Genomic DNA, 14,061 nt, shown 5'->3' with positions numbered 1-14,061 from the left:
AGTAATCTTAATAATAAGTTTATAAAACTAACATTTAAGGGAAAAATAAGGGCTCTAAATGTCATGATGCGGAAGCGTAAAAACTAGTCCCAGTGGCACGATCACGAATTCCGCTAAGCCATTGCCGGTGCATCTCTACCCTTACCTGAAACAATCAACAATAGGAAAGAATGAGCATGAAATTACTCATTAAGTAACCCCACCACTAGGGTCTGGCTTAGGCATCTATGTCCTCTAGATACCCACCTATAGCACATAAATAAATAGGACAAACGAGAGACTGAAGTCCTATTCTATTATAGTTAAGTATGCCCCACAAAACTGTGAACCCCGAAGGGAACACAAATTGGTGAATCCCGAAGAGAAACACAAACTGGTGAATTCTGAAGGAAACACAAAACTGGTGAATCCCGAAGGAATCACAATTGGTGAATCCCAAAGGAAACACAAACTGTGAGTCCCGAAGGAAACACAAAAACTGGTGAGTCCCGAAGGAAAACACAAAACTGGTGAATCCCGAAGGAAACATAAAACTGGTGAATCCGAAGGAAAACACAAAATATTGATGAATCCCGAAGGAAACACAAACTGGTGAGCATCTAACTAATCAATGAGGATATTCACATAGTCTCAACGTTCTAAGAATCAACATTGTATAATTCTATAGCATACATAAGAATCCTTGATACTATGGCTCCATCACATACACATGATTATTAACAACATATCATACTACATCATATATACCTTACATCATAATTCCACAGCATGCAAGTTATGCCCCAATACCAGCAGATCAGATATCAACATTTGAAACCACATTACAATACTAACGATCGAGTACCTAGGCGTATCTTTAAACAAAATAGAACCCGTGCCAAAACATACTTGATTCAGTTCATTACTATCAGTCAACATGGCAATATAACTTCACTTATCACGTGAGCATACAAATAAAAAAAAAAAAAAAACCTGGCCCGTTGGCAGTTCCAATGGTAAGATTACCTACCTTAATCGAAATTCCACAGATAAACTCCGACAACCAAACGATGACCTCGATTTGAAGAAACGACCCCAAGGAACTTGATTAACAACCACTCCAAAAACTCCTTCAACAGATTTAACTCCCATGGAGGACAACTTGGAAACTTAGAGATACAAGTCAACTTAATTCAGTAATGAAAGTGTGCCCACAAACCAACAATAAGGATCATAATTCTTACCAAAACTCTTGTCGAACGATCTCGAACCCACGGGACAACCACTCCAACAGTTTCCTAGATTCAAATCTAAAGCCAAAAATAATTCGAATAAAGTCAACCTTCATTCCAAACTTAAATGGGCCTAAGCTTCTACCCAAAACTTCACAAAAGGACCTACCTAAAACTACCAGATCCGGCGAAACCCAAAGATGACGATGGTGGCGGACGGCGAACAGGGGGCGACAGCAGGGTGGTGGACACACAGATCCGGTGGCTAGGCTTGGACCTGGGCGAAAAACGGCATGCTGGGGTTGAACAGTAGTGCGACTAATGGCGAGAGGCGTAGCGTCGGCGTGAAGACGACAAGGAAAGCGAGGCTGGAGAGCTGGGCGACTGGCAAGCGTGTTTGACCAGCCGGAACTCATGAACGGCGGCGATTGGACGACTGAGAGGCACGACAGTCGGCGTGAAGACGACAAGGAAGTAGAAAACGGGGAGGGGGAGGGGTCTCGTGAGGGAGAAGGCGTGAGGGGGGATCCTTTTTATTTTAAAAAAATACTAATACTAATAATAATAATAATAATAACAATAATAAATGGAAAATAGTATAACTCTAATTAAATCCTTTCCTTAACCCACTTTATACTATTTAATTCCTTTTCTTTTTCCAAAAATAATTAATTCCTGCCATAACTTTTCAAATTGAATAATTCTTGAATAATTTCCACGACAACACTTAAATCCTCGCACTTATACTTTAAATTCAAAATTCCAAACATGTCATTCAACTAAGGACAATTACTGAAAAAGGAAAAGTTTTACATTATTAATAAATAAATAAAAAGGTGTGGGAAGTTACATCTTAAGTACCATTGATTCTTATAATGAACAAATAGTTTATAGTCCAACTATAAACTAACACCTCTTGAGCTAGTGAGAGGTTGAGGCCTCAATGTTCAAGGCTCGGAATCAGTTATTAAGGGAGCAATTTATCTACTTTACCTAAGGACGAGAATGATTGGATTTCATTTTGTGTAGTTGTATTCCCAGCTCCCTACTTGGACAGATCTCCAAAATAGTAGACTTGTTTAGTTGACTAACAATGCCACTTTTACCCATACAAAGTAAAGGATTGCCCTCATAAATAGGAGTTCAAAACTCACTCAAGATTAAGGTCAAGTCACCTATGGTCATCTTAGTGAAATGTAAGTCTATTCAGTAATGGTGTTATATAGAGAGACTATTCATTTCGTGGTCAAGTCTTATATAAACTCTTTGTATAGAATACTCTCGCTCGCATGTCTTCATGTGCATGATCAGGATCTGATCATTTATAGCACTTTACAACAATTGTAACATCTACAAAATAGGCCGTATTCATAGTGTCACCTAAGATAAGGTATTCAACCTTATCGATCTACTACGGGCCATTTAGGTTATCACTTAAACATGATCCACCTGTATGTCTCCACATACATGTTTAAATTTCATAAAATAACCTTGGATCTTAGTTTATTGGATTGAATTAATGCAGTCTAAACATCAATAAAGTACCTCTTATTTTATTATATATGTAATTTGTATTTACAAACTACAAGAAATATGAGATTTAGGAAATAAACTCCAACACCTTCATGATTTGAGAAAATTAAGATTTGATCTTTGACTCGTTTTTGTTGGTTTAAGCATCAACTTCATGCCCCCCCCCCTTTTTTTTTTTTGTCTAAATTGATTGTCAAATGATGCAGGAATCAACATTAGTTTTTTATCAGATGCAAATCAATATCATTAATAATTAATATAAGATAACAATAAGGTAGTAATCAGATAACAATCAGTATCAAATAACATTCATTATCCAATATCCATCACACATAAATGAAATAGCAATCAAATAAAATAATTTTTAAACATGTAGTAACTTATTTTTACTAAATTAGGAAATTTTAGGGTTTTAATGACATGCCTTATGCCAAAATTTCACCTAAATTAACCACTATTTAAAGGCAAAGAGTATGCAAATATGACATTTATCGAATTGATATCTAATTTTTTTTCGAATTTCTATGTGATTGCTATCTGATTGATATTTGGTTGCCATGTGACATTAGATATTAAGTACTTTGTGATTTTTATTTAATTGTCTTGTGATTGATATCTGATTGTCATGGCTGATAAAATGTGTAGATTTGTATCTTTTAATTTCATAGTTGGTATTATGATCTCCCCTCATAAAGTACTTACTATCAATGTGATAGATTGTTAAATAATATCCGATAAGTGATTACTAATAATATACCCAAGAAGTTATACACAATTTTGATAGATTACTAAGTGATACCCAATGAGTTGTACCCTATTAAAACATCGTATATCAATGTAATAGATTACTAAGTGAAGATATATCAACGTCCTAAATAGAAATGTGATATAACGGTGATAGATATGCAATACACAAAATTTTGATAATAACTTTTCATCCATGGTGGCTTTCCAGTTTAGTGCATTAAAAAAAAAAAAAAAAAAAAAAAAAAAAAAAAACTATGTGCTACTATGAAAGTTTAACCTAAAGTATAAATAACAATAATATATAACATTGTTCAGTATGTTATCAATAAAAAGCATGAAGTCTAACATCAAAGTCAAAAAATCTTCCAAAGAAAAACATTTCAAATTTCTTTTGGTTTTCATTCTCCACTTTAGGCTAATCTTGTGAAGATCTCCCTATTTGCACTCTATTCTCAACAATGTAAAAAGAAAGAGAGAATGAATCAGATATTAATATAAGAAAGCAATAAGAGGTAATTAGATGACCATATCAGGAACTACTAACCATGTGACAAAAATAGAATGTAATCAAATGTCAATTAGAAATAAAATCAAATAGCTACAAAAAACTACTAACTAATACAAAAAATAGAAGGTGATAGATGGTAATCAATAAGCAATCAGAAGGTAATATTAGTACCAACTATGTGAAAAAAAAGTTAATCAGAAGGCAACATCATAAGCTACCAACAATTATTGCTCTTTAATTACATCTCAAGCCAAATGGAAGGAAAATAAATAGTAATCTTCATGAAATAGTAATCGATATCATTGGCGGTTAGTATCAGATAGTCATTGGACAACAATAAAAGAGAAATCAATATCATTGACAAGCAATATCAGAAAGTATCATACAACAATCAGATAACCATCGGTACAATTGGCAATAAGATAACAATCAATATCAAATAATGATTACACAATAATTAGCTAGTAAATCAATATCATTAACAATCAGTATAAGATAGTAATCAGATAACAATCGGATAATAATAAGATAACAATCAGTTAGTAACTGATATCATTGGATAATCAGATGGTAATCAGATGGCAATCAGACGATAATCAGATGCAATCATGCATTTTCAATTGTGAGGGCATTTTGGTCATCCAACTATTTCAATGTGGGCTTGTTATTTTGCCATTTCCTGCAAAATTCATATTTGTAAACTATGGGCCTAATTTCACTATTATTTTTTAACATCTTTGCAACTGTCCAATAAACTTTAGATCTAATTGTTTTTTTTAAATGATTAAGGTGTCCAAAATTCATATTTGTAGACGATAATCAGATCTAATAATTTCACTATTATCTTTGCATATGTAATGGAACAACTATATTATATTATACATTATTTTAAATGATTGTTGATGTACTAAATATTGATATCAAAAGTGGATAAAAAAATGGGATCTAGACAACAACAGTAAATTTATTTGAAAAAGAGAAAAATATGACCTGCAAAGCAAATGTAGACCTACATACCGATGTGATATTTACCAAACACGTTTTGATGTTTAAGTTAGAGAATAAAAAAAGGTTGAAAGCTAAGAATTTGAGTATGAAGAATGAACTTATCTTCTCTAAAGCTATAATAGTATATTTATAGGTGTGTTGATCCTAGATCCTCATAGATAAGGTTTCGAAACAATGTAAGAATGTCTCCTTAATCGTATTGGGTCGAGCTTGTGAGTAGCAATTTCCATGGGGTTATTCATTGGGGTTGACCTCGACTTTGGCCAAGATCGAGCCTCTAGGTTTTGGGCATTTTTGGTCGTAAGGCATTACTTTTGGCCTAAATATTGTCTCCTGTTCTGACTTTGTCGTTTTAGATTTTATTAGTTGTTAATTTTGTCCTTTTTAGACATTTTTTTTTTAATTTGGAATTATCCACGTAAATTTTTGTGTCTTTCTAGTCTTATAATTTTCTTTTAACTTTTCTATTATTATTTTTTTTCCGTTATAGAAGTAAGTACTTTTTCCAACATGGTAAATATATAATTTATTTATAGTCCTTTGCTATTATTGCAAGTACTTCAAATGCCTTGCATTGGTAGCCAACTCAAAGGTAAGGAATAAGGAAAGGAAGAATGAGACGGTGCTGATTTTAAAGAAGGAAAGGCATACACCGCCAAATAGATCTCTTTCTTTATGATCATTTAGATAAAACTCCATAACAAACATAACAAAATTCGAAATGAGTGATTGTTTGACGTGGCATTTGTGGTTATCCCTCCACGTGTCCCCCACTTCTCTCATGCATCTCTTCAAATCAAATGACAATATTTCGCAAACATCCTATATCTTTATGGAGTTGACATATAGATTACTGTGTTTATTTTGCGATAATGTAAGATGTCCTGATATCACACATTTCTTTTGTAAAAAATTGTAAACTATGATATATTACCTTGTTGAGAAAAATAAAATAATATAAATTGTATTAAGGTAAAGAAATTCAAATTCATCAAAACAAATATGTTATATAAGTTTAAATTAATTATAAATTAATAAATAGTTGTAAAGGCATTCTTGAAAAATTATATAAATTTAATACATTTATGAGTAGAAATCTTATGAAATTAACACGGATATCAAAATATTCTTAGATATCTACAAAAATATTCCTACAAAACATACAAAATAATCTAAAGATGACAGATATCTATAATTCTGTATATCTATGATTCTGAGTATCTAAGATTTCGGCTATTTACCTTACAAAAAAAAATAATAAATAAATAAATAAACGGTCCCCAACTATTTATTTTCTTCAAAATTAATTTTGCTTTTAAATTGAAATTGGAATTGGGATATTGTTAGAATAGAAGAATGCAAAGACCAATCAAGTAATAGCATCCAAACACCTAAGCAAGGCTCCACCAAATCATCAACAAGGATTTGGAGAATATTAAAATAGGAAGAAAAGGCTATTTAGCCAATCCATTTTCGGTTATTCAACATCCTATGAAAGGCTGACACTTGGAAATTTGTTGTGAGCATATTCAATCTTTTATTCTTTATTATTTGTGTAAATTAAACCCTAAGGGTTCTTTGTACAAACGGATATAAATGTCCTCCTCTATGTCAGTGCAAAATATAGGAAAATACAAAAGTCTCTTGGGCTGCCATCTCTATTTTCTTCCTTTCTATAATCAAACTTGGTATCAGAGCCTTCTTTAATGGCCAACGCCGCTCGCTCAGGCATGAACACCACCGGGACTGAGACTACAAAGTTTAGCACACCGCCCCTGAATCAACTTCTCAACCAAATCGCTAGCACCAAACTCGAACGGGGGAACTTTATGCTTTGGAAGACATTGGCATTGCCAATTCTCCAAGGGTACCGACTAGAAGGCCACCTATTAGGTACAAAAATCTGCCCTCCCATGTTTGTTCCCTCCCAACAGAAGGCATATTAGTTCATGAGGCAACGGCCACTGTCCCTGACCCATCGGGAAGTTCGTCCAGCTCCACAAGTGAGCAGATGCTGAATCCCCTTTATGAGGCATGGATTACAGCAGATCAATTATTATTAGGGTGGCTCTACAATTCAATGGCACTAGAAGTTGCCGTTCAACTAATGGGATTTGAGAATGCTAAGGTGTTGTGGATGCCATTCACGCTCTATTTGGTGTCCAGTCACGAGCTAAGGAGGACTATTTTCGACAAGTATTCTAGCAAACACACAAGGACAACTCATCTATGTCTGAATATCTCAAACTAATGAAGCTACACTCAGACAACTTAGCTCAAGCAGGCAGCTCGATATCCTCTCGAAACCTAATTTTACAAGTCTTAGTTTAGATGAAGAGTATAACCCTATTGTTGTTGTAATTCAAAGTAAGCCTGACATATCCTGGTTGGATATGCAATCAGAGCTCCTTTCCTTTGAGAAAAGGTTGGAGCATCAAAATTATGCCAAAATGTTAGTTAGTTCTTAGGAAATCCATCTGTGAATGTCATGTTTGGCAGGGGCAATGGTAATACCAAATCCAATAGTCACAATGTTAATCAAGGCAATGGGAAATATCAACAGAACAACTCTAAACCCAACTACCCCAACAATGGAGGAGGCAATCGAGGCAGAGGTCGTGGTAGGGGAAATCGCCCAACATGTCAAGTGTGCTCCAAGTATGGTCACTCAGCTGATGTCTGTTACCAACGGTTCAATCGGGAATACGTTCTTAATGCTAATCAAAGCAAAGGACCTGGACATTAACAACCGTCCAACAACACTTCTTCAGCCTTCAGGACTTTATACCCCACCAATCCATTCCTTGCTACACCTGAGAATCCCAATGATGTCAACTGGTATGCAGATAGTGGTGCTACTAACCATGTCATAGCTGATCCAACACACATTGCCAATCCATCTGAATACTCAGGTATTAATCTAGTGACAGTTGGCAATGGTGAATAGTTATGCATATCTACTGTAGGTAATTCAAGCTTAAAATCAGGACAGTGTGTACTTAGTTTAGAAGATGTCTTTTATGTACCATCAATTGCAAAGAACTTAGTAAGCATCTCTAGACTAACTCAAGACAATGACATTTTTGTGGAATTTCATGGAACTTGCTGCTTGATAAAGGACAAACGTACGGGCAATACTCTGGTGAAAGGCACACTTAAGGATGGCCTCTATCAGCTTGGGGAGACGACAGTTCAACCACATGACATTTTGAAGCTTAGAAGATCAGACAATCCCAAATCATTGGACAAAAATAATAGCTCCAAAGTTCTGTACCTGTCAAATATCAGTGTTAATGTTGTTGAGTCAACTGATCTGTGGCACAAGAGATTAGGTCATCCCTCTTCCAAAATTTTGAAAATCATACTAAATCAGTGTAAACAGTCGATCAAAGTTAATGAAAAACAGTTGTTTTGTGATTCATATCAGCTGGGCAAGTCACACTTTCTTCCATTTCCTTTATTTGATTCTAGAACTAAAAACAGTTTTGAACTAATCTACTCTGATGTATGAGGACCAGCTCCAAACAGTAGGTTTCGATATTATGTTCCATTTTTAGAGGATTATAGTCGATTTCTGTGGACATATCCACTTAAACAAAAATTGGATGCACTGGCAGCCTTTAACCATATCATTCAAGTAGTAAAAAATCAGTTTGATACTACAATAAAGGTCTTTCAATCAGATAATAGCACTGAGTTTACAAAAATACATCAGCTACGCTCTTCTCTTAGCATTGTAAATAGATACTTCTGTCCCTACATCTCAGCACAAAATGGAAGAGTGGAGTGAAAACACAGACACTTAGTTGAAATAGGGCTCACTCTCCTCGCTCAAGCTTCCATGCTGTATCAGTATTGATGGGATGCGTTTGCCAATGCCAACATCCTAATCAATGGCTTACCCACCTCTGTGTTGCAAGGACAGTCTCCAACACAACTACTGTTTTAACCGAGTGTTAGACATCACCAAGTTAAGAATGTTCGGTTGTGCATGTTTTCCCTGCATCCGACCATATCAACAGCATAAATTTCAGTATCATTCTGAAAAGTGTGTATATCTAGGCCCAAGCATACTTCATAAAGGTCATCAGTGCCTAGCTAAGTCAGGTAAGGTGTATATCTCTCGAAATTTTATGTTTAATGAGACTGAATTTCCCTTCTCTACTGGTTTTCAGTGATCAATGATCCTTCAAAAGTCAGCTCTCCATCATTGCCTATCCAAATTCCCTCTCGTCTTGTCCAAGCCTTACCCGATCTGTTGCAAACCACATCCAACATCACTCTACCTCCAATCTGTCTCTCAACTCTACTAGTCAGCCTATCCTATCAGAACCATCGACTAATCACTCAAGCCAAGACATACCTTTTATATCTTATATCCCACAACCTGACAGTCCCATTACTCCATATTCCAATAGTGATCCACCTCACACAACCAGTTCACCATCCCATACAAGCCCTGCTCCTTCCCAGACAGATCACTCCACCCCAATCCCACCTCCTCAACAAACCACTACCACGACTGAGCGTTTACAGCCCTTAGATCCAATTCAACCAACACATCCAATGGTCACTAGAGCAAAGGCTGGAATCTTTAAGCCTAAACTACTACTTGCAACCAAAACTGACTGGACCATTACAGAACCGACGAGAGTCAAAGAAGCACTTAGTACACCTCAATGGAGAGCCGCTATGGATGATGAGTACCAAGCACTAGTTCAAAGAAACACTTGGCAACTTGTACCACCATCTGATTCATACAATGTCTTGGGCAATAAGTAGATATTCAGACTGAAAAAAACGTCCAGATGGCTCTATTGACAAGTACAAAGCTCGCTTGGTTGCCAAGGGTTTTCATCAGCATCAAGGGATAGACTTTTTTGAGACATTCAGTCTAGTTGTAAAGGCATCCACAATTAGAGTAGTACTCAGCATAACAGTCTCAAGAGGATGGGAGATTCGCCAACTTGATTTCAATAACGCCTTCTTAAATGGCAACTTACAAGAGGAAGTATACATGAAGCAACCTACTGGATATGTTAGTACTGACCATCCAGACTATGTATGCAGGTTAAATAAAGCTATTTATGGCTTGAAACAAGCCCCTTGGGCATGGAGCAACACACTTGGAAATGGTTTAGTCAATTGGGGGTTCAAAGCTACAAAGGCAGATAACTCCTTGTACACTTTTCACACTCGGGAGACTGTCATTTTTCTGATATGTAGATGATCTGATAATCACAGGCAATAATACTCGGGTTATATCTCAACTCATCCAACTTTTTGACAGCAAATTTGCACTGAAGGATCTTGGTCGTCTCACATACTTTTTGGGCATCCAAGTGCACTATCTCAAGTCTGGCTTCATACTTAATCAGGCAAAGTATGTGGAAGATTTACTCCACAAACTTGGACTCACTGATCTAAAGTCAGTATCTTCTCCCTGCACAGTAGGTAAACATCTATCTCTAACTGATGGACAACTGCTGACTGATCCATATCTGTTTAGAAGTATCATTGGCGTGCTTTAATACTTGACAAACACTAGACCGAACATAGCTTACATTGTCAACCATATGAGTCAGTTCCTGAAAGCACCTACTGATGTACATTGGTAGGCCACCAAACGAGTCCTTCGGTATGTCAGTGCTACCAGACATTATAGTCTTCTGTTCCAATCAAGCACTGACCTACAACTCACAACTTATTCGGATGCTAATTGGGCCTCCAATGTTGATGATAGGAAGTCTATTGCAGCCTACTGTGTGTATGTTGGCAACGACCTTGTCTCTTGTTCCTCTAAAAAGAAAACAGTAGTTGCTAGATCCAACACAGAGTCCAAGTACCGAGCACTAGCTCACACCATAACAAAAATCATTTGGCTTAAACAACTGCTCACTGAACTACAAGTTCAACAGACCTACAAACCGATACTATGGTGTGACAACATTAGTGTTGGAGCTTTAGCATCAAACCCTGTGTTTCATGCTCGAATGAAGCACATTGAGCTCGATGTCCATTTTGTACGAGATCAAGTTGTCAGTGGCCATTTTGAAGTCAGGTACATCCCTTCATCTAATTAGATTGCTGACTGCTTAACGAAACCATTGACACAGTCTCACTTTCAACTACTTCGAAGCAAACTCTGTGTTGTAGAACTCCCCACGAGTTTGAGGGGGATGTTAGAATAGGAGAATGCAAGGACCAATCAAGTAATAGCATCCAGACACCTAAGCAAGGCTCCACCAAATCATCAATCCAACAAGGATTTGAAGAATATTAAAATAGGAAGAAAAGGCTATTTAGCCAATCCATTTTCGGTTATTCAATATCCTATGAAAGGCTGACACTTGGAAATTTGTTGTGAGCATATTCATTCTTTTATTCTTTATTATTTGTGTAAATTAAACCCTAAGGGTTCTTTGTACAAACGGATATTAATGTCCTCCTCTGTATCAGTGCAAAATATAGGAAAATACAAAAAGTCTCTTGGGCTGTCATCTTTGTCTTCTTCCTTTCTGTAATCAAACTGATATTGTTTTTAAATGTGGGGGTGCCACTGGCGAGTTTGTTGAGGTTGCCTTTCTCATAGCCGACATTTGTCCTTCATGAATCAATGCTTGTGAATAATGAATGGAAAAAACTTGGGTGCGGGTGGGATACATCCATCTTTACATCCCAAGCTGCTCCTAATGATATATTACCTTGCGATAATTTTATTTTTATTTATATGGTAAAGAGGTGGGAAACATGATATTTAGTGCAACTGGTCATTACTCCTAATGAATTTACAATTCTATATGAGAAGGACGGGAACGAGTATGAAAAATCTAGTACTCTAATACTAACTCACACGTGATTTATTAATTTATTTTATAAGCCTCCATCATTAAATAATTTATTATTTATTTATTTTACATAAACTGTACATAATTCAGGAGAATATTTCATACCACTCTAGTACAATAAATTTCTTGGGCAGTGTGGATTGCACATCATTATCAGTTGAGGGTACAAAGAAATGATAACACGTGTCCGATCAGAGCAATCAAATCTTATTCTTCTTACCCGAATTTGCACACGTTGAAGTGTAATATCGAAACATTTGTCTCTCTATATGCACTACGCGTCCATCACTCCTTTCCTCCTTAATAAATAAATGTGTTTCAAGTCTTCATCCACATCTTGTCTTCAAGCTTCAACTTCAACATGACCAACCTATTTGCTCTGTGTCTCATCGTCACTACTTTGTCTGCCGCAGGACTCTGGTCTCCCCCTCCTTCGCAACAAGATGTTATTGTTAAAGAAGGCCATCGAGTGGTTGTGGTCGAGTATGGCGACCAAGATCAACACAATACTAAAGTTTCCATCTCTTCCCAACCCGACCAAGATGTCAAAGATTCCGAAAGCCACCGCACCAGAGATCTTATTTGCGATGTCTACGGAAAATGTAAGCATAAGGTAGCCAGCGCTGTGGAGAAAGCTAAAGTGATGGTTTCCGAAACGGTGCAGGAGGCCCACGATGTTGGAGAGGCTGTCGCCGATGCATTTGATGAAGCCAAAGACACAATTTCAGACAAATCCCACCAAACGAAAGAGGCTGTTTTGGGGAAAGCACGTGAATGGAAAGAGGGTGCAAAGAAGACAGTGAAAGAAGCCAAATCAAGAGAAGAGGACGTTGTGGAAGGTGCTGAACGGCTGGCAAGGGAGACAGGAGAGAAGATCAAAACGGGGGAAAACAGGCTGAAGCAGAATCTGATGGGCATAGTTGATAGAGGGGTAAAGGTAATAAAGTATTCATTTAGGCACTTGGGTTTTGGTACGGATGTGTTGGGTCTGTTGGGATTTGCTATGGCTTTGGGAATGGGCGTGTGGGTTACCTTCATTTCTAGCTATGTGCTGGCGAGTGTGCTGCCAAGGCAGCAGTTGGCTGTGGTACAGAGCAAGATATATCCCGTGTATTTTAAGGCCATGGCTTCCTCAATTGGGATGGCTCTATTTGGGCATTTATTCAGACGCGCAGAATGGAAGTTTCCAATTCCAAAAAATGCTGAAATTGTTCAAGGATACGTACTTGTGGCAGCACTTTTCATGATTTTTGCCAACTTTCTCTACATGGAGCCTCGAGCCACCAAGGTATTTTCTTCCAATCGGAGACTGCATTTTTGGGTTGGGCGGAGTTTTCGGTTCGGTTCCTTTCTCTCTTTAGAAAGATTCAGTTTGAATGCGACCCCTAATTACAACATTAATTTTGTGTATTTAATGCTGTGCAGGTAATGTTTGAGAGATTAAAAATTGAAAAGGAAGAAGGACGAGGAATAGAGGATATAGGCGGTGAGCCAGGGATTGGGAATGTGAATGATAGTCCCCCAGCAATCACAACCACCACACCCACACAAGTGGTAGACCGAGAAGTGGTGAAGTCTAGAATAGTGGGGTTGAATAAGAGGCTAAAGAAGCTGAATTCATATTCATCCTTGTTAAATCTGCTCACTCTCATGGCTCTTACTTGGCATCTTGTGTACCTGAGTCGGCGTTTTTGCAATCCGTGCTAATACAACACTATTCTCCAGCTTGTGCATATATGTGTGTATATATATTTTAGCTTTTGAGGAGATGATGCTACTGTTTTTTGGTTTGTTCATACTCCAAAAATTAGTAATGTCTCTAACTTAGATTGTTCATTTTCTGCTTAATAGCTTGTTGATTAAGTTAGCCTTCTGATCGTTGTTTCCAAAATTATTTATCGCATTATTTTGGAACAGAACTGAAAGAGTGAAAATGGTGATTAGTTTTGAGGAACAGGTGGTGAGATGCATGAGAGAGGTAGGGGACACATGGACGGACTACCACAAATGCCACTTCAAACACTTGCTCATTTCGAATTTTGTTCTTTTTTTCCCCTCTCTTTCTTGGGGTACTATCAAAATAAAATCTCTTCCCTCTTTGAAATCAGTACCATATCCTCACAAAAATCGATATTTCCCTCTATTTTTTTTAGGTATTTTTACAATTTCTCGATAAATCGATTTTTTTTTTTATATTTTCATCGTT

The 14,061-nt window shown here is 36.8% G+C and overlaps 1 protein-coding gene across 1 annotated transcript; it reads left to right on the top strand.

Moving 5' to 3' along the window:
• Nucleotides 1-12,180: 12,180 nt before the first annotated feature.
• LOC120080154 lies at nucleotides 12,181-13,703 on the top strand. The gene is made up of 2 exons (XM_039034720.1): nucleotides 12,181-13,143; nucleotides 13,281-13,703. Exons 1-2 carry the CDS (start codon nucleotides 12,217-12,219, stop codon nucleotides 13,560-13,562), a joined length of 1,209 nt encoding a protein of 402 aa, XP_038890648.1. The 5' UTR covers nucleotides 12,181-12,216; the 3' UTR covers nucleotides 13,563-13,703.
• Nucleotides 13,704-14,061: the final 358 nt, after the last annotated feature.

The sequence above is a fragment of the Benincasa hispida genome, chromosome 6 (genome assembly GCF_009727055.1).
Source record: "Benincasa hispida cultivar B227 chromosome 6, ASM972705v1, whole genome shotgun sequence".
Lineage (NCBI taxonomy): Eukaryota > Viridiplantae > Streptophyta > Magnoliopsida > Cucurbitales > Cucurbitaceae > Benincasa > Benincasa hispida.
Note: the sequence above shows the minus strand (reverse complement) of the source record. Positions and strands in the feature narration are given on the sequence as shown.

Excerpts from the sequence above, each read along its gene's own strand:
- LOC120080154 (XM_039034720.1), top strand. The coding sequence starts at position 12,217 with ATGACCAACCTATTTGCTCTGTGTCTCATCGTCACTACTTTGTCTGCC. Across the intron at positions 13,144-13,280 it reads TGGAGCCTCGAGCCACCAAG|GTAATGTTTGAGAGATTAAA; the intron begins GTATTTTCTTCC and ends AATGCTGTGCAG.